This window comes from Manacus candei, unplaced genomic scaffold (genome assembly GCF_025592945.1).
Source record: "Manacus candei isolate 608988 ecotype Guabito, Panama unplaced genomic scaffold, ASM2559294v1 h1tg000050l, whole genome shotgun sequence".
NCBI lineage: Eukaryota > Metazoa > Chordata > Aves > Passeriformes > Pipridae > Manacus > Manacus candei.
Genome location: NW_026138098.1, coordinates 19875028 through 19895853, shown reverse-complemented (window position 1 = coordinate 19895853; position 20826 = coordinate 19875028). Strand labels below are relative to the sequence as shown.

At 45.3% G+C, this 20826-nt stretch overlaps 1 protein-coding gene across 4 annotated transcripts; it reads right to left on the bottom strand.

Annotated features, from left to right (window-relative positions):
- Positions 1-2492: 2492 nt before the first annotated feature.
- On the bottom strand, positions 2493-12958 carry LOC127476806 (uncharacterized). Of its 4 annotated transcripts, XR_007906726.1 has the most exons (4): positions 12779-12958; positions 10821-10938; positions 9203-9266; positions 8568-8725 (listed from the first exon to the last, which is right to left on the bottom strand). XR_007906726.1 is itself a non-coding variant. In XM_051800180.1 (2 exons), exons 1-2 carry the CDS (start codon positions 9540-9542, stop codon positions 2658-2660), a joined length of 669 nt encoding a protein of 222 aa, XP_051656140.1. In that variant the 5' UTR covers positions 9543-9792; the 3' UTR covers positions 2493-2657. The 4 variants fall into 4 exon arrangements, 1 of the variants encoding a protein (XP_051656140.1); XR_007906727.1 differs by lacking the exon at positions 9203-9266; XM_051800180.1 differs by lacking the exons at positions 8568-8725; positions 10821-10938; positions 12779-12958 and adding an exon at positions 2493-2986 and having other exon boundaries at positions 9203-9792.
- Between the last annotated feature and the right edge of the window lie 7868 nt (positions 12959-20826).

The window sequence follows — 20826 nt, the reverse complement described above, 5'->3', positions numbered from 1 at the left end:
TAATCTCTTTCTATTAATCTTTGTAGAACTTCCCTGGAAATAAATATAAAACTGCCGTTAGGACAGAGCAAGTCCACAGGAGATGGCCACAGATTTGTGCACAGTGGGACTGGTCTGACGGGACTCAGGTGGTTGGAAACCAAGCTGTAGCAATCTCCGTACCAAAAGCTTCTCCCCAGGAATTCCTAATACATGAATTTCAGACATGTAATTCTGACCCTGTGTCTGCCAAGGAGCCTGGATCTCAGGCTACTCACGCAGAGTGACAATCCTGTGGATCTAACTCACCACTGCTGGCTCTGAGCTCTTAATCAGGGGCTTTCTTCTTTGGGGAGTGTGAGAGAAGCCCCACTTGATTGATTAAGACAAAAGACAAGCTGACTGTGAGCCTTTGTCCCTGGCTCTTCCGTTGGGTTATCTTCCCAGTTGGAAGCGAGGGGCTAGGTCCTCAGCATCCACTCTCCTCTATTTTACCCCAGCTCAGGATTTGGCCCATAGTTATTTTTGGGAGGCACAGGGAAAAAGGGGGACTTCACAGAGCTAACCTCTGCCAGTGAGTGTGTTGGGACTTAGTTAAATATCTGGTTCCATTAAAGACAGAACTGAGCTAAATGGGAAGGAGGGGACATTCAGGAAGGTGAAGAGGAATTTCATTCGGATATCTGGGAAGAGCACCTGCCTGTGACACAGACTGAGGTGCTCTAGATACTCACCAGGCACAGCAGGATTGGAAGAAGGGAGTGAGGAAGAAGATGGCCAGATAAGGTTCCATGTGAAATATAAAATCCAAATGAAGATGGAGAGAGGAGATCCTATAAAAAAACAGCTTGGGTACCACCACCACCAGAGAAGAAAAAAAAAAAAAAAAAGAAGCACAACTAAATTAGGGAAGAGATGGAGTTATTTTCCACCCGGCAGTCCTGGTGTGATGAAGAGGCGTATGCCTCCTGAATCCCAACTTCTGCAAAGGGTAACCAATCCTAAAGAGCTAAAGGGGGTTGGTGAAATGGAGCCGCAGAACTTCCTAAGAAGAGATTATCTACTTAATTAAAGATTTTTTTTCCCTTAAGTCCTTCAGCCAATCAGGACTCAAGTGCCAGAGAGAGATTGAACTGATGAAAAGAACACCCCAGGTTCCTCGAAGACAAATGCACCACGAAAGGGATAAGAGGGAGGGAAAAGGGAAAACAAAAAAAAAAAAAAAAAAAGAGAAAGAAAGAAAAAAAAGAGAGAGAGAGGGGGATCAAGAAACAGACAGCAAATCCCCTAAAGTAATCACTTGATTCAATCTCCACCAGCACTGTCCTGGCTCTCCATTCCCTGCAAAGGCAACTGGAAGGGCTGCTTTTGGAGTGCCCTCACCTCCTCCTGTCCTGAAGACACTGCCAAGGCTGGGGTGCTGGGTGCTCTGGGATGGGGGCTTGGGTTCAGGCTGTCTGTGTCTGCTGCTTGGGCCACAGATAAGTGAACATTGTCTCTGCCTCAGTCTCCCCTAGGAGTTAAAGGGAGATCAGGGCCAGTTCTTACCTCCATGTGCTTCTCCTTCATCCTGGTGACCTGCTCTTTCTTCCCACCTCCTGTTTGCATCATGCCATTCTCATCCCAGGAGAAAGGCCTCTGACTAAACCTTCCCATTGCCCCTTAATTTTTTGCTTTTGGGGTTTCTTATAAAGTCCATAGGAGAGTTAGTGGTCTCTCCCTGAGGGCTTATCCCTCAGTCTAGCAGCCAACAGCTGCTAGAACTACTTAGAAGTGCATCCAACCTGTGCCTGCTGGCCATGTTTGACATCCCAGTACTGTCACAGCACCCACCACAGACACCCTGACTGGCCCCAGATCAACCTGATCAGCTGCACCACTGTGTCCCAAAGCCACAGGAGGATCTTCTCCACAATGCTAAACCAAATTTTATGCTGTGGATATGATCAGCCAAAACATGGTCTGAGACCAGTCAAATTCATTTCATCCGGAGTGCAGCTGCCAGGCAGAAGGGTTGGACTCAGGCAGGATTTGAAGAGGACTGAGCCCCTGTGGCTGAGCCATGAGGCAGGGCTGGCTGGAGGCTGAGCTTTGCTTGGGGACACCTCAGGCAGATGAAAGTCCCTCCCAGGTCACACAGCCTAAGGGAGGGAAACGTGCCCAGCTAAGATTTGCTCTCCGATGGACTTCACAACGAGCTCGGATATGCCCAGGTCAGGAAGCTCTGGCCAAGCATGACCTGGGCACTGCATGTAGAACACTGCTGGCAAAACACTGCCTTTGTCTGGAGTGCTGCCCACCCAGGCAGGGCAGCACCTCAGCCCAGGAGTGGCTGGACAGTTTGTGGGTACCTAGGAAAGGAAAAAATGCAGCTGCTAAAAATTGACCCCAGGGCCAGCTGTGCCACCCAGCTGTGTCCTGTTACAGCAAGGCTGATGGTATTTGCACTCATTAAAGCCCCAGCTCCTGGAGCCATGGGCATTTTAAAATCGAAGGTGCTATGTATGCTGAGAGAAAGCTTGAAAATTTGTCTAGTAGAAGATAAAACCCCAGAAAGTGAAAGGTGAGGGAAATACGCCCTTTATTTATTTTAAAATTAATTTTTATTATTAATTATATTGAAATAAAATTTCAATGCTGTGATGTTTGGCAGAGTATAATGGTTTTGGTGGTCTAATTCAAATAGTGGGGGTGGCTGTGCTCTCCCTCCCAGGCTGTCCTGGACCTGCTGAAGGGAGCAGCTGCAGGAGCTGATGCTGCCCCAGGGGAGCTGAGGGGCTGCCGAGGGGCTCAGTCCCACTGGGACAGCACTGGTGGGATGCAGGGGATGCCACCACTCTGCACTTGGCATCTATTTCCATTGATAGGAAGGGGAAGAATTTCCAGTTGTTTCTTGTAAGTCTCCAGCTGCCTGTTTCAGGACTTTGAACACAAGTTTTCACATTTCTCAGGTCTGGCAGCATCAGCATTTTGGAACCGTGCAACACTCTAGACATATCTTGACCAACTGGAAAGGAAGGACATCATTGAGTTCAGTGGGGTGTGCTGTTTTTGTTACTCCAAGACAAATGAAGTAAGAAGATTGCAAAAAATAGGAAAAAATTAATCGTAGGTGATCCAAGAAAAAAGGTGGAATTAATTTTTTTATTAACTGTTACAAGAGACACCCAGGCCTTTTTCCAAGCTCACAGAAGCACCAGCAGCTTTGGAAACAGCAGCCTCCCCTGCCAACTTCTAATTCCTATTAAGTGTAACAGTCACTTTCCTGGAAACAATCATGTTTGTCAAACCAAAGAAGCTGGAGACAAAGCCTGAAACAAAACTGTCCCAAACATGTTTCAAAATGTTTAATTACAGCCCCCAAAAGCTGTTTAAAAGACTCTGTGAAGCACTCTCTAAAGAAACGGGATGCAATGTTGTTTTATAATGTTCTTCAAATTTTATTATTGTTTCTGACAAAAGCTCTGTAAATTTACTAAAATGGACCCGGAAGACCATTAAAATACATTTTATGGTGAGGACTGGTAGGTTACCCCACCTGACCCCCTGACCAATACAGATCTCTTCTGACCTTTGCACTAAGTGCTGTAATGTGTGTTTGACTATTTGCTCATCTCCCAGAACAGCAGGCAGGGCTTGAGGACAACAAGAGACAGAGAGTCAATCACCACCTGTCATAATTGCTTCCAGCTTGTTATAAATAACAAACCACAATATTAATATAATATGTCTATGTTTAATTTCCAGAGTACAGAGAAAATCTGAACTGTCCTAAAAGAACTTGTGTGAGTAATCATAGAAAAAATAAAAAAATAAGGCCTCTAATGTTCTTGCTACCTTCCACCCTGGTAGCAATACAACTAATGGATATAAAAAAGAGGTTAAGAAGTGGAGGTAATAATTCCAAGTCTGGCTGACAGATATCTCAGAAGATTCTTGGTGTCAATGCAAAGTGCCCAAAGGACATGTTTTTTAAAACAAAATGTCCATTAAAAAGGCCAAGAAAGAATTCAGTCGCCTATGTTAAAAGATATGCAAAAGGTATGAAATCAAAAGAAAAAGGAATGAATTTTGTCTAGGCAGCACACAGAATTCAACCCCAAAAGAGCTGGAATAGTCTTAGGAAGGTCCAATTTCCAGCGCAGTAAGCAGATTTCAACTGACTTGATTGCAGTTTTGCCTTTTGCACCAGCTAAATACAGCTTCGATAGTGCCTAAAGCCTTTCAAAACATCCACTAGCACCCCAAGAAAGTGTAAGTGTTGCTTGCAATCCTGCATTGAACATGCCCTGTGCTATTCTGCTTCTACAGTCAAGTGGCTCCAGAAACAAAGCCAAATAAAGGCTTTCATGAGATCAACTGACATGCAATGAAAGCAAACATGGGGTGTTTTAGCATTTTGTCTCTGAAAGTGTAGGAAAGGTGCTGGTGTGCCCAGAAGCCTCTCTGTTTATTTTTGTGCTTAGCTATATCAGTCGGAGATTGTGCCATTAAAGACAGTATTGACACACCAGGACACGCAAATGGCTGCATGACCTCTTTGCTGTTGGCTTGATTTTGTAACCTTTATGTTCCCTAATGCTGCTCTCTGCATGGGTGACGCACACTAAGCAGCCTCCTGCAAGGTCTTCTTGTACTTTACCATTATTGAATGTACCCTGACATTCATAGGTTCTCCTTACAGTTCATGCAGGGACAGCTCAGAGGATCCTTGTCCACTGCAGTGAAGTGTGGGACTGGACACATCCATCACACATCTGATAGAAAGTGACTTCTGCCCAGCTACGGAGAAGGCAGAAGGGTCAAAGATTTAGGCTGTTCTTCAGTTGCTGGAGAAAAGCTTAAGGTGTGCACAAGAAATCAAGAAAATTATTTCACATCAAAAGGGTCAGAAATGTTGCAATGGCTATAGAGGTTTGGTTCAGGGTTCAAGGCATGAACACCTACAAAACATTTTCCACCTCTAGCTCTCTAAGTGCCTCGGTGAAACAGCTCCCCCACTTTTCTCATTTTACAGCATGTAAAACTGAGGCTTGGAGTGAGCCAGGCAGTGGTTTGGGGATAGATCCTGCATCCTAGGCTGGCCCCAGCCTCCATCTGACTAGTCTGATGTTTAAGGCAGCCAGTTTCAAGGGAAAGGCAAGGATCTTCAGGGAAACACCCTCTTTAGTCGTGGTAGGTAGAAGTTGTCTGTGTCCTGTAACAAGTAAACTTAGAACACTTCAAAAACTCTCGTTAATCCTTAGTGTGGGCTACAATGATTCCTTTGTCACATATTGTCAGTTACAGTACTGGAGAAATGGTCTTGTTGTGGAAATTACTTGCACAGGCTCATGCTGTGTTGACCAAAAAAAGGTGTTCCTTTTGAGAGTTCAGAAAGCAAATATGGGTCCAGGGCATCTTTGTCCAGCACTCACAAACCAGGCAATTGAGGGCTGTGAGAGGGAAAGGGACAGGAGTGCTGAGAGGTGGGTATCTGGGGATGAAAATCAAAGGAAAGTGAGGAGGTGGTGTGCCATTAAAGGACAAGCAGGATCAGCTTGGAGAAAAAGGACAGTGACGGTGGGAGGGAAATTATGTGTAGCACTCCAGGAAGGTGTAATTAGGATGAGCAGGACTGAGCAAGTCAAAGCACATTCCTGGCTGGCTGGCAGTTGGTGAGATAACCCCTGGAGGTGAGAGGGACCATACTGAGCTCCCAGGTCTAGCAACATACCCTGGCAACTTTCCAACCACATCTTGCTCCTGTAGCCATGCACCCCGCAGAAAAGCCTGATTCCCACATGGAGTGGCACCCACAGAGCTCCCCAGCATGGCCCTTTGGGAACCACTATCCCAGGCCATGTGCTACTGCTCATCCTGGACATGGACAACATCCTTCAGAGAGCTTTGCTCAGGCCACCACAGACAAGATCAGAGTCATGGGGTATACATGTCACAGGCATCATGTAGGTGGATCTGTAAAACGAGCCTCCCTTCAGCACCCACAAGGGCTCTACCTCTCAAGAGGGAATTGTGCTTGGCCCTTGGCCCCTTCATGTGAATATCTGGAGCATGGCAAAAACTTAAAAAAAAGGGGGAAGGGCTATGGATTTAAGAGATATGTGGAGCTCTGCTTAAATGTTGCATTGTTGCACCCGAGACACACATTTTGTTTCCCTTTCAGGGTCCCGGCACTCCCCTCAATATTATTATTATTATTATTATCAGAAATATTTGTAAACAAAACTGCATTTCAAACTGTAAGAATTAAGCACTAAGAAGGCTTCCCAGTGACATGCTTTGAACTTCTTCAGTTGAAATCTTTCACAAGCTCTGAAGAAGCCATAAAGAGCTCCAGCTGATTTACAACTGGATCTCCTTCACCCAGGTCAGTTTGCCCAGCTCTAGTGCAGAGACTAACTGGTTTGGAGTCTCTTTTGTGAGGCTGACAGGAGGAGGTTTAACCGAGGGATTTACGCAACCCTGTGATCTTTTCCATCTCTAATTTGCTATGCAGTCTAATGACCGTGCCGCGGCACCCGGAGCCCTGAATTACCCTGTGATTGTCCCTCTGACGAGCCAGCCCGCCTCGTCAAAGCCAGCAGATGGTGCTCCCAGCTTGGCCTGCAGCCGGGCTGAGGCTCAGTGCTGCTGCAGAAGAGCATCCTCGGATCGCAGGGGTTCAGGGAAATACTTCTGTGCTGGACATAAACATGTCCAGTGCAGACAACAGGATCTGTAGGGGATCCAAGCTTAAAAGTTCTCCTTTCCTCCTCTCTGCTTATCAAGACCAAGTATCTCGAGGCCTCAGTATGCGTAAAGCCCAAAAATTATTCTGACTGGCTGTGTTCACAGTAGTGGTGTGGAGCTGCTAGTGGCTGTGCCCATGGGTGGAGGACAGCAGCACCCTGGTGTGAGTTCTCTGCTGCAGAGTGCCACAGGGCAGTCACCACTGGTGTGCACACTTCCCACAGACCAGCACCATGGCAGCTGATGAGTCTTCTACCAATATCTGGCCTTAGCTCAGGAAGGATCACATGCTCATCAACTCTCAGCAGGAAGATGGATGTAAAGCCATCAGCAGTATGAACAGTCTGTATCCCCACTTTTTCACAGGTCCTCAGACAAACGCCAAGGTCTGGGATGCACAAATATGTCTCAGCTCTTTGCCCTACAACAGCAATAAAAACTGCTCTGGGATGAGTCCAGTGAGGTCCTTCCTCTTTGCCTACAGATGACTATCATGACTAACTTTCTGCATTTACCTGCAATGAGTCAGACCTGCAAAATCATTAGGCTGGCTTGAAAATAATACACAGCGCGAGCTATTTGTGTCCAAGCCTTTAAGGTACTCTTGGGGCTTGTTTCCTCTGGAAATGGCAGGGCTGGGAACATGCTGTTCTCGCTCATAAAAGGCAAGCTGACAGTCTTGGGCTCTGAACAACTGGGCTTTCCAATGAACACCCAATTGTCAAAAGGCTTGCCAGAAATTACAGGAGGTAGTGAGGCCGAGCAGGCACGTAGAACCTCTCTGTGTTGACCAAGACTTGCTGAGTGTGGGTCCTGGCTGTTTGCCTGAGAGAACTCAGATGTGCAGTGTTTGTACATTAAAATATGGAATCTTTTTTGCTCTGTCCTTGGCCAAGAACTTCTCTTGGCCTTCAGTGTAATACTTGTTGCTACTCTTCACTTCGGGAGTGGCTGCATTTTAGTGGTGAGCATCAGATCAGCCCATGGGGTGTGGTGGCCCCCAGCGAACTGTAAGGAAAGCTGAATAATTTCCCAATAAAACCCAGGGTGCAGGATCTGGCTCCAGCTCCAGCATTCCCCAGTGTCATGTGCACTGACTGAGACCATCTCTTTTGCCAGAATAGTCAGATAGTCCCAATAAATGGTGGTGATGATGAACTTGGAGGCTGAATGACGGCCAAGATGAAGAAAGCTCCAAGACAGTCAGGATGAACTGGCATCACAAAATCTATCATGTAAATGCCATTGTTGTCAGGGCCACTACCCAGCTTTCTGTCAAAATCTTAAGTGTGAAGCACTTTTATTGACGGCTGTTGGAAAAATATTGCAGGCACACAGTTGTTGGCCAACCCTGACCTCTTTTATAAGTGTCCCAAGAAACCAGCATAAATAATAAAGCATCACTTTTGTTGGCCTGTTGGGGACAAGCCCCTTGGCTTTCATTCTGCCAGTCAGGACAAGGTTTCATCACTGATGAGGTCAACCACAAAGAGGTTCTTTATTGAAGCGCAACACTCTCTGAAGAAGATGTTTCTTTTCCAGTCTAAATGGGCCAGATATTTTGGTTACAGGCTAAGAGCATGACCTGTGTACCTAGCAAGATTTTCCCTGAGTCCTAAAAATCAGATCCAGAGGGTGAAGGAAAGAGAATTGTGACTAGAAATAATAAACCTTTTCTGAGTGCCACCACTGATTCACGGGTAGGAAAGATGGCTTCATGCTGGTCAGGTGCTGCTGAGGGGAGTCAATGCATGGTGACAAACTTGGTTCTGGCCAGTTACATTCATTTGCCATAGCTGACAGCAGTCAAGTTTGCTTTGTATGAATGTTTTACAAAGTCTTCCTTATCTCACCTCCATCACTGCAGCATCCCAGGACATGGTCTACTGCAAACACTCTCAGTACACTTATGATGTGTCAGCTGTTGACTAGAGACTGGTAACTGAGGCAAGGCACAGATAGTGACTTGCCCAGATCCAAGCAGCAAAATGTTAACTCACGTGGTACATCTGAGCTGAAAACAGACCAGAGAACAGCCTGCTATTAGGGAGAGGAAGAGGGAGCTGAGGGTACCCATACAATATATCACAACTGAGAAGGGGGGTACCCTACAGTAGAAAGTGCGAGAACATTGTGGTTTCTGGCCAGAGGTTGCTGGGTGCTGAGACCTCATACACTGGGATGGCACCACCTCAGGAGCAAAAGAGGATCCTGTATAAAGTCAGCTCTTCCCAAACATTGATGTTTATATGGGGACCTGTATCTGGTGTCAGAATGAAAATCAGCAGCAAAGTTTGCACTGGTTTTACATTAACACATGCAAAGTAGGAATGAGCCCTGTGTTTAGAGGACAAAGCAGGTGTTGCCACACCAAGAGAGAAGGGGGCAAAAACCCCAACCATCACCACATTAGAAGAAACTAATGTTCATATTTATCCATCATTGGGTGGTATTTTCTGGAATGATGTACTTTAGACAGCTTTATCCTTACCTGTTGCCACTGTGAAAGATGTGCTAACTCCCAGACTTTGTGTTGTCCGATTACATCGCAGCACCTGTTTGGAGACAGAGTCCAACCCTTCCTCTTCACATTTGTCAGAAGTATGGCAACATGAGTCAGACCTCAGGCCATCAAGGTGACCAAAGAGGAATCTGTAATGCACTGTGGTACTGCAGGCACCAATCTCCGACCCATTGCCCCTGCAGTTCCCCGTCCGACTGAGGGATGGCGACGCTGCCTCAGCTCTTACTTCATCTAATAATGCACACAGTGCACTTTGTGAAAGGATTTTTTCATTAGCACCACAGGGTGTGCTGGTAGATGATTGCATATGACAGGAGTCATTCTTACAGCCACGGTCCACTTGCTGTTGCTACGTCTGAAGCCTTGCATGCAGCTGCTGGAACAGCCCTTACCCGCCCATGGATTGTAACCAGAGAAAGAACAGAATGTCCTCAGAAATTACGCGTGGCTTGTTTCTGGGATGCTTTTTATTATGAGCATTTACAGACTGTGTCAGTGATTGGTAGGTGGTTATGCTCAGAGGAGATAACAGATCCCACCCAGGACACCGGCTCTTGTAATTCCAGCTTAGTCTTTGATCATGGATAAATTATTCCTCTTTCACATGCCTCTGTCTCCTTCCCCATTCAAGTGTCTACTTAGACTGTAAGATTTTCGAGACAGTGGGTGTATCCTAGCGTGCAGATACAGAATGTAGCATAGATACTGTACAGCACCCAGAACAATGCAGCCCTTGATCTTGATGGCTGCCTTCACCCATTATCTTAATAGAAGCATCAAAGTCTATGTATGAAATAGTTTACGCGAACAATCCTTTGGCCATACTGACTCCAGAACAGACCTGTGACAAGAAGTGACAGAGGAAAATGTGTGTACATAAAACCATTCTGTATGTTTGGAATGACTGAAGATCATCTGGGTTCTGCATGGGGGTGACTGTCCTCCAAGTGGCAGCACTGCACCTTAGACACAATGTGTGTGCCATCTCCATAGCCTGCTAGAAGCTTTCTTCTATGTAGGAAAAAGAAGTCAATTCCAGGTCTTGGATCCCAAAGGGCAATTTTTTAGCAACTGTGGTGTTGCTCTGCAGGTGGCAACTCTTTAAAGAGCTCGACTAATACCACACTGGTACCAGAGAATCAACTGATTACCTCCATTACAGGGGGAGACTCTTGACGCATACGAAGAGGGAGCAAAAACCAAAGACTTGAGGAGACTGGACTCTCCAGCTACCCAGTCCCTTTTCCATTTTTAACCACCCACTGGAAACACCACAGGAGGTAGAAGGCATCAGTTCTTAAGGAAAACTCCCTTTTGACTAAAAATTCTCAAAAAGGACATTTTAAACAGGAGGTTTTGACCAGGAGTAATGTGAGGACCACTAATACTGCTCAACTGCCACTAAGAGAGTGAACTTCCCATCTTGTGCGGCAGAAGAGCAGACACCACTGTGCACCTCACCTCCAAGCATACATCTTCCAGCTTTGCTGGGCTGCAAGGAGCAGATCTGTGTGCAGCCTCTACCAAAGAGAGCCTATTTCATTGGCATACTACCTCTCTTCACCAAGACATCTGTCAGTCTGACTTGGTGATGTTTTTCACTGTGCTTCTTCAGGCCAGATTTGTGTCTTATGTCTCCTCTGCCCCAGCTTGGCAGACCCACATCCACACTGTGCAGGATCTTTCTGGCAACGCTAGGCATCCTGGAGCAACAGTGAACCTCTGTTAGTCATTTGCCAACCACTTTCTAATCCAAGCCTTGCTATTTTTATCCAGTTCAGATTTCTTCATTCCTTTAATAAATATATAATGTGGCAATCTACCAAATGTCTGGCCAAAGGCAGAGCAGTTTGCAATCGTTTCTGGCCCTACTGCCAGAAAACAACTAACTAATCAAAAGACATCTTGTTTGCTAAGTTGACCCCAGTAGCAAAGTCTCCTCTCAGAGGAAGGATCTGGATATCAGGACTCTGTCAGTATTCCCACACAACTGGGGGTGTCTCCACCTTTTCTCCCAAATCAACTACATTAATGATGTAGTAGAGGAGAATTCAGCAGTATCCTATCATGCCCACCCAAACACCAAAGGAGCGAGTGATCTGTGTCACAAGGAAGACTGTAGGTCCTCCAGTAAAATCACTCAATCTTCTGACATTTCTACCCTCGATGACCCAACAAATAAGGACACATGGCAGTGTCCACTGCCATGTCCTCTTGTGACCTCAGCCCCAGTGTGTCTTAGACGTGGTACCTCTCATTGAAAACTGAGTGACTCTTTTGGTTTGGACCATCAGCATATACTGTTGAGTCTTCATCTGAGCTGAGTAAAAGCACACACATTCAAAATGTGCTAAGCCCTATAATAACAGGGAGAAGGTGACCTCAAATATGTTGTTTGTACCATCAGCTAAATGCTAATTTGGAGCTGCTCTCCCTCCCACTTTGCTGGGTTATCTTGACAGAATAAAAGCTAGAATTCCCAAAGAACTAGCAATTACTAGCAAGTTTCCAAGGGCAGAACTCAAAATAATCTAAGGAAAAAAACCCTGGTCATTAAATCTCTGATTTCCAGGAAAAAAACCCAGAGCCCCTGATCTCTGAAAAGCATGTTCTTCACAGTATCTTTGGCAGGATTTCCAAAATCACCTGTATGTATAAACCTTGGTCTGAGTGACCTCTATGCAAGGCTAAGATGGCAGATCATTCTCTTATGCTCAGTCAAATGTATGAATAAATTTCTTTCAGGCATAGTTAGGGTCTCAGCCTATGCATTTTGGAGATTTTGTAGTGAAATTAGCACAAGGTCATAACTTCTCTGTTGAGGAAAGTTGTACCTGCTCCCCCTTCCAGGTGGGGAGATTTGTGGGGAGTAGAGGGCAGCTGAGCAGTGGGACTTTCCTATAAAAGGAGCCAGCTGGGACAAGAACTTCTGGAAGGTTATTTGGGGGATGTGAGTATGTAGGGTGTTGATGATGTGTGCTAGGGGAATGATGGGCTGCAGCAAAACTGTAGTGCGGGTTTAGAGATTCAGCCTCAGAAACTCTGCTTGTGGTTTAGGCCATTGTTTAAGGCTGGTAAAGCAGCTGCTAGAGAAAAGGGGAAACAGAGGGAAACCGCTTATTATAACTGGTACTGTGCAGAGGATGGGGAGCAAAGTAGTGCATGGTCTGCTCTTGGGGAGGAAAGCATACTTTGTTGAATAGAGACTTATCTTTTTTACTTCTCTATTGTGTCTGTCCCTTTCCTGTAATTAGGTATGTTCTGGGTAGTAAAGGGAAGATTTTGGCTCTGATACTGGGAACCTGAAGCAACCCTGAGGCTCCAGAGCCTCTGTTTCTGACAGTTTAGAGTGCCCTGCTGTTGAGGAAAGCAGTGCCCTTGTCCATGGCCTTACATGTAATGCAGGCTTGTGAAAGTCTCTCTTCTGATGATGACATGGCAGCCTGACCTCCCATGTGATATTTTTCTGATCATTGCTGGGATATCATCAAGGTCTACAATCTTATGAATTAGTTCTAGGGACATGGTTGCTATTTTAAGTACCTTTTTACCCTCTTCTAGAGGCATAGGAAAGCTTTGTTTTTCAGGTCTCTGAACATCTTAATAGTTGATTTGAAGGCTCTTCCCAATGCCAGAGCAGGTCTGCTGTAGGATCCCTTTGGCCAAGTCAGGAATATTTCTCAGCTGATGACCTCACAGATGATGGAGTGGAGGGTCAGAGTCTCAGAAGTGTCATCTGAGGTGCTGGAGACTGAGGCCATCCTTTGATGAGGTCTGTCCCTGAGCTGTTATCTTGGTTGGGTGATGTCAGCCTTAGGGGGTGTTTGTGTGCTGGCAGTGCCTGGTCGGGACATTTCACTTAAGTAACCCCTTGCTCCTCACATGTCAGTGAGTGTGGGTTGTGCATCGACCAGACCTTTGCCTGGCATCAGTCTTATCTAAAGTTTACTGTTCTTGGGTTTCTGTGGTCAGCCAAAGATTCACAAACTCTCTGGTGCTTGCAGACAAACAGAAAATCTGGCACTTTTTTTTAGTGTGACCATGTCCCTGCAGTGGTTGACAGGATGTCCTGTCTGAGGGAAAATTACAGATGTTTGATCTTCAAACAGTGTCCATAGGGACTCCTACTAGATCTGAACAGCTATCATATCTCCTCTGATATCAAAAAGCAGATCCTAACTGAAAGGCTTCCAGTGGCTATATCCTCTGTTGTTTCATCACTAAGCAAATAAACCAGTTGCAAACCCTTTTATTACATGTTGTGAAATTTTTAAAGGCTTTTTTGGTCTGAAATTTACTTTTTTCTTCATCTGCAAAAAGATCTTAAGGAAGAATGTAGAATCAAATAGGCTGTGGGATGGTTCAAAACCAACTGCTTTGCCAAGCCTCTGGCCATCTGGGATAGGTCCAATTTTTCCTTTAATGGGTGCAGCAGTATCACAGGCTGCAGCAGGGGTTTGTTGCATAAGACTCAGTGTGGTGGGGATTAGTCCCTCTTGTGAAGAAAGAAGAAGACATGGCTGAGGTTGCTCAGCTGATTAGTGGCAAAGTGGGAATAAGCATCCAAACGTCTTGTACAGTTCATATTTTATACATAAGGTTAAAAAAAGCACATTTTTTAATCTTCGTGAGTCTAACTGAGGGAAAGGGGAATTGTAAATTTCTACCTCATTGATGGAGAAGTTGATATGCTCACGTTGTTGCATACAGAGCCAGACCAGAGACACTTCTCTGAGGGGAGGGAATGGATGCCACTGGAATTTAACTTGAGTAGGTGTATAAATTACCTCATACACATTCCCTCGCCCACTCCATCTGCACTGTAAGTCATTCAAGTCCTAAAGTGATGGGATTTAATCTTAAGGTTCTTGCTGACTCCTCTCTGGCATGTCTGACAATACAGACTTGGAGAACTCTCACTTGATACCCTAAGGCTTTTTAAATGCCACAAGAGGTGGCATCTGTTTGGGTTGCTGGTAGCAGCAGTTTGAAAGCTTTAGAGGGCACTGGAGCCATGCAATCAGCCACCCTACTTGCTGGTGCACAGAAGTAAAGGCATGTTGCTTTCTGAAGTAGGAAGGTTTCTTCTTGAAGTGTGGGGATTTGACACTGGTTCAGAGGATTGCAAAGGAGTTCCTTTAGCTCAACAGGTGCTGACACTCCACAGGCTTTCCTTGAAGTCTGAGGTAGAGGTGGAAGTATTAAAGCTAAGCAAAGTTTTCAGGACTGTCTCAGCAGGACTGATATCATCCGTGTTTCACGCAGATGAAAGAGAAAAGAGGAAAAAAGGAAAGCAAGCTTTGAGAACATTGAGTAAAAATTCATGACTAATATCATTAAAGCATAGCTGAGCCAGCTCACTTTCCCCCATTCCTCGATCACACAATTTGGCTTCTTTTACTTGAGCACTAATCAAATCCAACAGCAGTAGGCAATGTGGGGGCTCAGAAGGTCCCACAGCTTGAGGGACCTTCTTTTGCCCTCAAAGTGTGGTGCCGGGCACAAAAGCAAAGCGTTTCATTGTCTGCTGTGCAGGCAGGTGACAGCAGGAAGTCAGCTGCTGATTGCAAATGTTTGCTGACCACAGCTTGCTGGGAGTGCCGGCTCTGGCTGCCTGCACCCAGAAAGCTCTCAAAGCCAGGACCTCATCAGTGAGGACAATGAGGGGGGGGGGATTGGAGGAGGAGAAACACTGGAAAAGCTCTGCTCCTTATCTTAAATATGATGTTGCTGGTATCAGTGTGCTAGTATTGAAGGAGATACTGGAGACAATAGGAATATACTCATCACGCAGAAAGTTTTGGCTGAATAGTGTTTCATCTGGGCATGTGTAAGTGCCGTGCTCACGCACACACAGAAGTCAGGTGAGCATGAGGAATTTCAGTGATCAAGCTGAAACAACACCGGAAAATCTGGAAGGATATTTCGTCTGTCAAAAACCGTTGTTTCTTTAGTTTAATCATTCCTGTCATGTTTAGGACAGATAGTTTTGAAAATACAACCTAATGGCAAGAGATTGCATTTGATTCTCAGCTTTGCTGCAAATGCTCTGGGCTGCCTCTTGCAAGGCAGCTCTGTGCCTGCATCTGTATATGGGGGTTTTGCATCTTGGGTTATAAACTCTCTCCAGGGTAGGAGCTGCAAGATCGTGTGATCTGCTCAAACCTTTCAGCACTTCCATGGAAGGGTGAGGTTGTTGGGAGTATTAAAAATAGAGGTCCAGATATAATCTGACTGTTGTTCTATAGGGCTCAAAGCAACTGTTGCTGGCTGTGGTAAGTCAGAGGATACTTTTGGTCTGACTCAATAAAGCTAGTTTTGTTGCAATAGTTACTAAAACAACCTCACATTCTTTTTATAGATGGAGAAATCTGGCTGTTCCTTAATAGGAGGCACAAACTTGACAGCCCTGGAGAGATGGAAATGCAGGTTACCTGGAGGCAGATTAAGGGGGAGGTTTACAAGATAAAATGTCGTGGGTCTCATTTATTTGCAACACTTGCTACTTTTCTGCATTAGAAGTGCTGAGTTTGCATCTCTGTACATCTGTGACAGCCACAAGGCATTGCCTATGGTGATGCTTCAATGAAACAGCAGACTTGAGAAATGCCCCATGTCTGTAAGGTGACCAAGTGGCAGAGTTGGGTCTGCCAGTTCATGGACTCCAGCCATCCACTGAAGCATGCACAGGAGACAATGTGTAGCCGGTGGAGCAGAAAGCACTTAGCTGGCTCTTACATAGGACCTTCTCCCTTTGAACAGATCTTGCCCTTACAAACAAGCACATAGTTCCTGTCCAGTACCTCCCCAGAGCTGAATTTGACTGAATTTCCTATAGCACGTTTCAGAAGGAGGGGCTTTCCACAAACCGTTTCATGGCTGTCCTAGTTGGGTCTGCAGGTGCCACCATGAAGAAGTATGAGTTGTGTGCTGTCTTTAGCATGTTTTTCCCAAACAAGTGAAATAAATTCCTTTTTCCTTTTTACAGAATACTGTTCAGGGAAAACACAGTTTACAACTGCTATTTCTTAAAATATCTTTTATTCATTAACTGCTGTTGTTAATAGAATCAAGGTGTTATTAGTAAAAACAGGTAATTATTCACATAACACACCAGTCATTCACGTTTGCTCACTAGCTGGAGCAGCTGTTAGAAGGCCAACCCCAATGTGCACACTTGGAAGCAGAAGGTCATCCTGATGCACCACTGCTTTCTAGGTAGGTCTCTAGAAATTCCTTCAGAAGGCACTTTGTTTCACCACCTGTATACATAACTCCGTACTCTTAATCTGCATAGAGCAGCCACTGCCCTCCTGGGTGTGATCCAAGTTATACAACCTGTTGCAGATGCTAATCTGTGCTGACAGCCTTGTACACCATTAAATCCTGGTGGTCTAAATTGATAATTTCTTGCAAATTTGTCAGAATTACTTATTTCCAAAGACTGTCAGGCCCTGGGAAACTTTCACATAATATCTTAGCATATATCTATCTTGACTTTGGCCTGTGATGTTTTCTGGTTACTATTTCTCCATCTGAATCTACAGAAACATATAGAACTTAAACACACAGACTTGTTCAAAGGCGTCTTTTATGATACCAGGAAATGCTACTTTACTGGGGTAGTGGAAGGTGTATGTCCTCTGCAGAACACGATATTGTGGCATGAGGTGGACTTGAATTCATGGGGAATAAGCTGGAGGGATATCAGTACTTGGGCACATTGATACTGTCATCTCTACAGGAGTTGACATTTATCTACTCAAACTGTTTTAACAGCCTGTATGCAACAAAGAAAGGCTCCCTGCCACAGCCCTTTGTGTTTTGCAGACTATTTGGGGTCCCCCCCCTTCCTTTGCTGTTCCTTGGACCTCTTCACCTTTTAGAGATATATAAACATATAACAAGTCCAGGTAAACCACTACATGGAATTGAATCTGGTTTTTCCCCAGCAATGACCTCCTCTGACTGCTGTGTTGCAATGCCCAGCCCGCCTGCTGGTAAAGAACAGAGTTCCTTGTAGACACTAGAAGGGTAAAGAGGAGCAGTGTAACTTCGTGGCACCCATCAGACAGCAATTTACATCTCTGCCCTATATGGAAACTTAGCAGAGCAGGATGCCCCAAGCTTTCAAACCAGGAGAGAGCTCTCTGGGATCTTAGCCATATGTCATATGGTGCTGGTTACTCGTGAATGGGTTTGCTTGGGGCTTTCCTATATATGTGGTTAATGAAAGAGTGCTCCTTCAGCAGGTCTCAGTCTGGTTCCTTTCTGAGCAGCACTGGCTCAGACTGGTGGCTTTGCTAGTGCTCTTGGTTGGCTTTCCCTGGTCTTGCCCAGATGAGTCTTGGTCTGCAGCTGCTGAAAGAGGAAACACCATTTCTGGCTGCACAGCAAGGGTCTCCAAAGAAGTCTGGGCTGTAGTTGACGTGTAGCTGGCAAGCCTGAATGTAATGCCAGCCAGCAAGCCTGGAGAAAGGAGTGTTTATCATCTTAGGTGTCCACAGTGGGAGAAAGGGGTAAGTGTTCTGAAACTCTTCCTAAATCCAGCCTTGCCTTTTCCCCTTCATCGAGTCTGGCCCCCTGAAGAAGCTCCTGTCCTGAGCAGCCAAAGTGGCTGGGAATGAGGGCTGGGTAAAGGGGCACCGTAATAGAGAAGTCTGTGGGCTCCTGATCACCATTATATAGACCCTTCCCTACTGCAGGAGTACTCTGATCTTGTTCCCCATCCTACTAGGAGTGCTGACTTTCAGTGCAGCTGCAGCAGACAGAGAGGACCCTGTTGGTCTGATCTGCCAGCAGCCTGATGCTCTGATCCACATTACAGTCAGTAGCTGGGGAACCAGGATGCACAGGGGGGATCTGATTAGTGTAACCAAGGAAACAGGAGGAGTCAGCTTTTTAGGATGAACCAAAATGGAGAAACACTCTGAATGAATAACTTCATTCACCGCATAACATGGCAGAGAAAACTGAGAGGATTGTGTTGCTGTGCTTGACAACTGTTTAGATATCACCTGTGGAGGTGAGCTCAGCAGGTGTGTAGGTCAGACATTGCATGCTGGCATTTTCTGTTAGGTTTCAACAGCATTCAGAAGTCCTACATGGAATTATAAATCTAAAACAGGCAGTAGTCTGTGGTTCATATGATAAAAAGTATAAACCAGCAGGAAAATGTGAAAAGGCCATGCTGACATGTCAGTGAAGAAGAGTCACTAGCTGTGGATTTAAGTGCTAAGTGAAGTGCTACAGGTTGTTTCACAAAGACAAGTTTTTTATCCAGCTTAGTACAGAGCTGTCATTTGGGAATTCAGAGGCACATGCAGCCCTTACTGATAGACCATCCTCTGCATTGACTTTACTGGGGGTTTGCAGTGCCAAGTGCCTTTTCTCTTCTTTTCTATTTGTTTGCCAGTGTGATAGACACCCTGCTAGCCCTGGCAAATAAACCATTTGTTATCTGTCATGCCCTTAACTGGAATTAGCTCCCACCCCATTTCCCCGCTGCCTCAGTTGAGCAGCTCCTCAGCAGCCAGGTTATTTCTCAGCTTCTGCTGCCTGTTTCTTGGCGATGGCACTCTCATAATCACTGTCTTGCAGTAAGAACGCTCCTGTATCAGTGTCCCTATCTGCCCCAACAGGAAGAGCTGCCTAACCCTGTCCTCTCAGCCATGGAAAAACTATTTGCAAATACATGAGGAAGGAGGCACTTTTTCAGTAGTTATAAATCTGAGCTTTTACTGGTAGGTGCTTTTATCTATGCTAACTAATCTAGAGTGTCTCAGTACTTTTCACTGAGGGAGGGAGTTAGTATCTTTACACTAATTCACTTTCTCTTTTACTGCTGCACTGTGGACCTCTTATGACCAGGAATGCATTCTTTCTCCCCAGTAGCCTTTTACAGAAGTGAAGTTAGTGCATTTAATAGGCTAATGTGCTCTGAAGTGGGGTTTGTGTTAAAGATGCTATGCCTACCTTATAAATAATTAAGATTTGATACACCTTGAGCAGTCCTATGCATTTAAATATTGGCAGTAAACAGCAAGTGCATTTATAAGCATGTGTGGTACTACCCTTTGTGCTAAAGCTGATGCCGTGAGGCCAAGAAAGCTCTCTGCCCTATCTTGGGGACAAGAGAAGGTCAGAGGCTATTGGCACTTACACCACTCACTCTGCCCAGGCAAACATTTGGGTTGGAAGTGTCTGTATGTGCTGGCCATATGGGAGGGAGGTGTATCTTAATGGTGCAACTAAAGGGCAGAGGCTGAGCTCAGAGTTTGCCTGTGCCCCAGCTCAGTGACTGTGCTGTTGGGTGGCAGAGCAGGGCTGGGCAGGAGATGAAGAAAGGTTTCTCCAGCTGAATGGAAATCTGTCACAGCACGACACATACTGTGGCTGAATGAAAGTAACTCATCAGGGCAGGGAAAATTCAGCTGAACTGGTTACTGACAAAATATGTCGAGCAATTAGTGATCCTTGCAGTATGTCCTGTACCTGCTCAGGTAGAAGAAGAAGATGACAGTAAACATGCTGTTGAGAAATGAAATGTGTCCAGTTCCAATAGCAGAAGCATTTATTATCAGTCTGTGCTGTTCTGTTAGCTCAAGACATCCAGATAAAGATGAAGGCATAGAACAAGCTAGGAGAGCTGCACCTCAACTCATCAATCATTCAAAAGCATTATGTATTTAAATCTGCAATCTGAACTAATTTGAATCTCTTGAGAGACAAACCTGTGCATGCACCTCCTGGAAGAGGGTGCTTTAGTTTCAGTGCTTCAGTGTCTCTCATTGTACGGGAGTTTGGTTATGGCAAGGGTTTCTGCAGTAGCAAAGGATGGGATACTATGGTCTGGTTTTCCTCAAAGATTGAGGGATGGCTGAAGACCTGCCTTGTGAACTTCACAGAAACAGGAATGGCTGAAGTCTAAATAAAGCAGTAAGATGGAAAATTTCTAAGATGTTGTGCTGTTTGTGTTAGAACATCCCTAACCATGCTCTGGCTTCCGTGTGCTAGATGTGGAACATGAAGTCTTCTATCCATAGAGCACAGCAGAAAACCTGTGAAGGAGGAAAGCAGCATTTGGCCAGATTCCTGGAGGATTAAGAAGCCTGCACAGCATCACATAAGAAGCCAACAGCAGAACCAAAGAAATTCATTAGTAGTGATTTGGACTCCAGGCTGGCTCAGCCCAACGGGTATAAAATTGCATCATCCTTGTGACTGGCTAAATTCCACTGAGGGGGCCACTTGCCAGCAGAAAATGTGATCATCATAATTGAAACATTGCCTGAAACCAGAAATATCATCTTAGAAGAGAAAAAAATATTCTGGCTGTTTTAAAATGTTCTAGTTTGGGCATTTTCAAAATGAAATGCTTCTATGTGTTGCTTGGAGAAGACTTCTCAGCTGTGTTTGTGTGCAAAGGTAGTGATCATGTGGAAGGGATATATCATGTGGAAGGGAAGGAGTCGAATCAAAGACAAAGGAAAGCAAACACTGTTAAGGCTGAAAAAGAGAACTACCTCATGAATAATCAGCCACACAAGAAAGCTGAGAGATCACAGCTTTTTGTCTGTTTTCAGACAAAT

Bases quoted from the DNA above. Each gene is read 5' to 3' on its own strand.
- LOC127476806 (XM_051800180.1), bottom strand. From the start codon at position 9,542: ATGCAATCATCTACCAGCACACCCTGTGGTGCTAATGAAAAAATCCTT. The intron at 2,987-9,202 runs GTAAGGATAAAG...CTTCCTTTCCAG, and splicing joins ATCTTTCACAGTGGCAACAG to TTGGTCAAGATATGTCTAGA.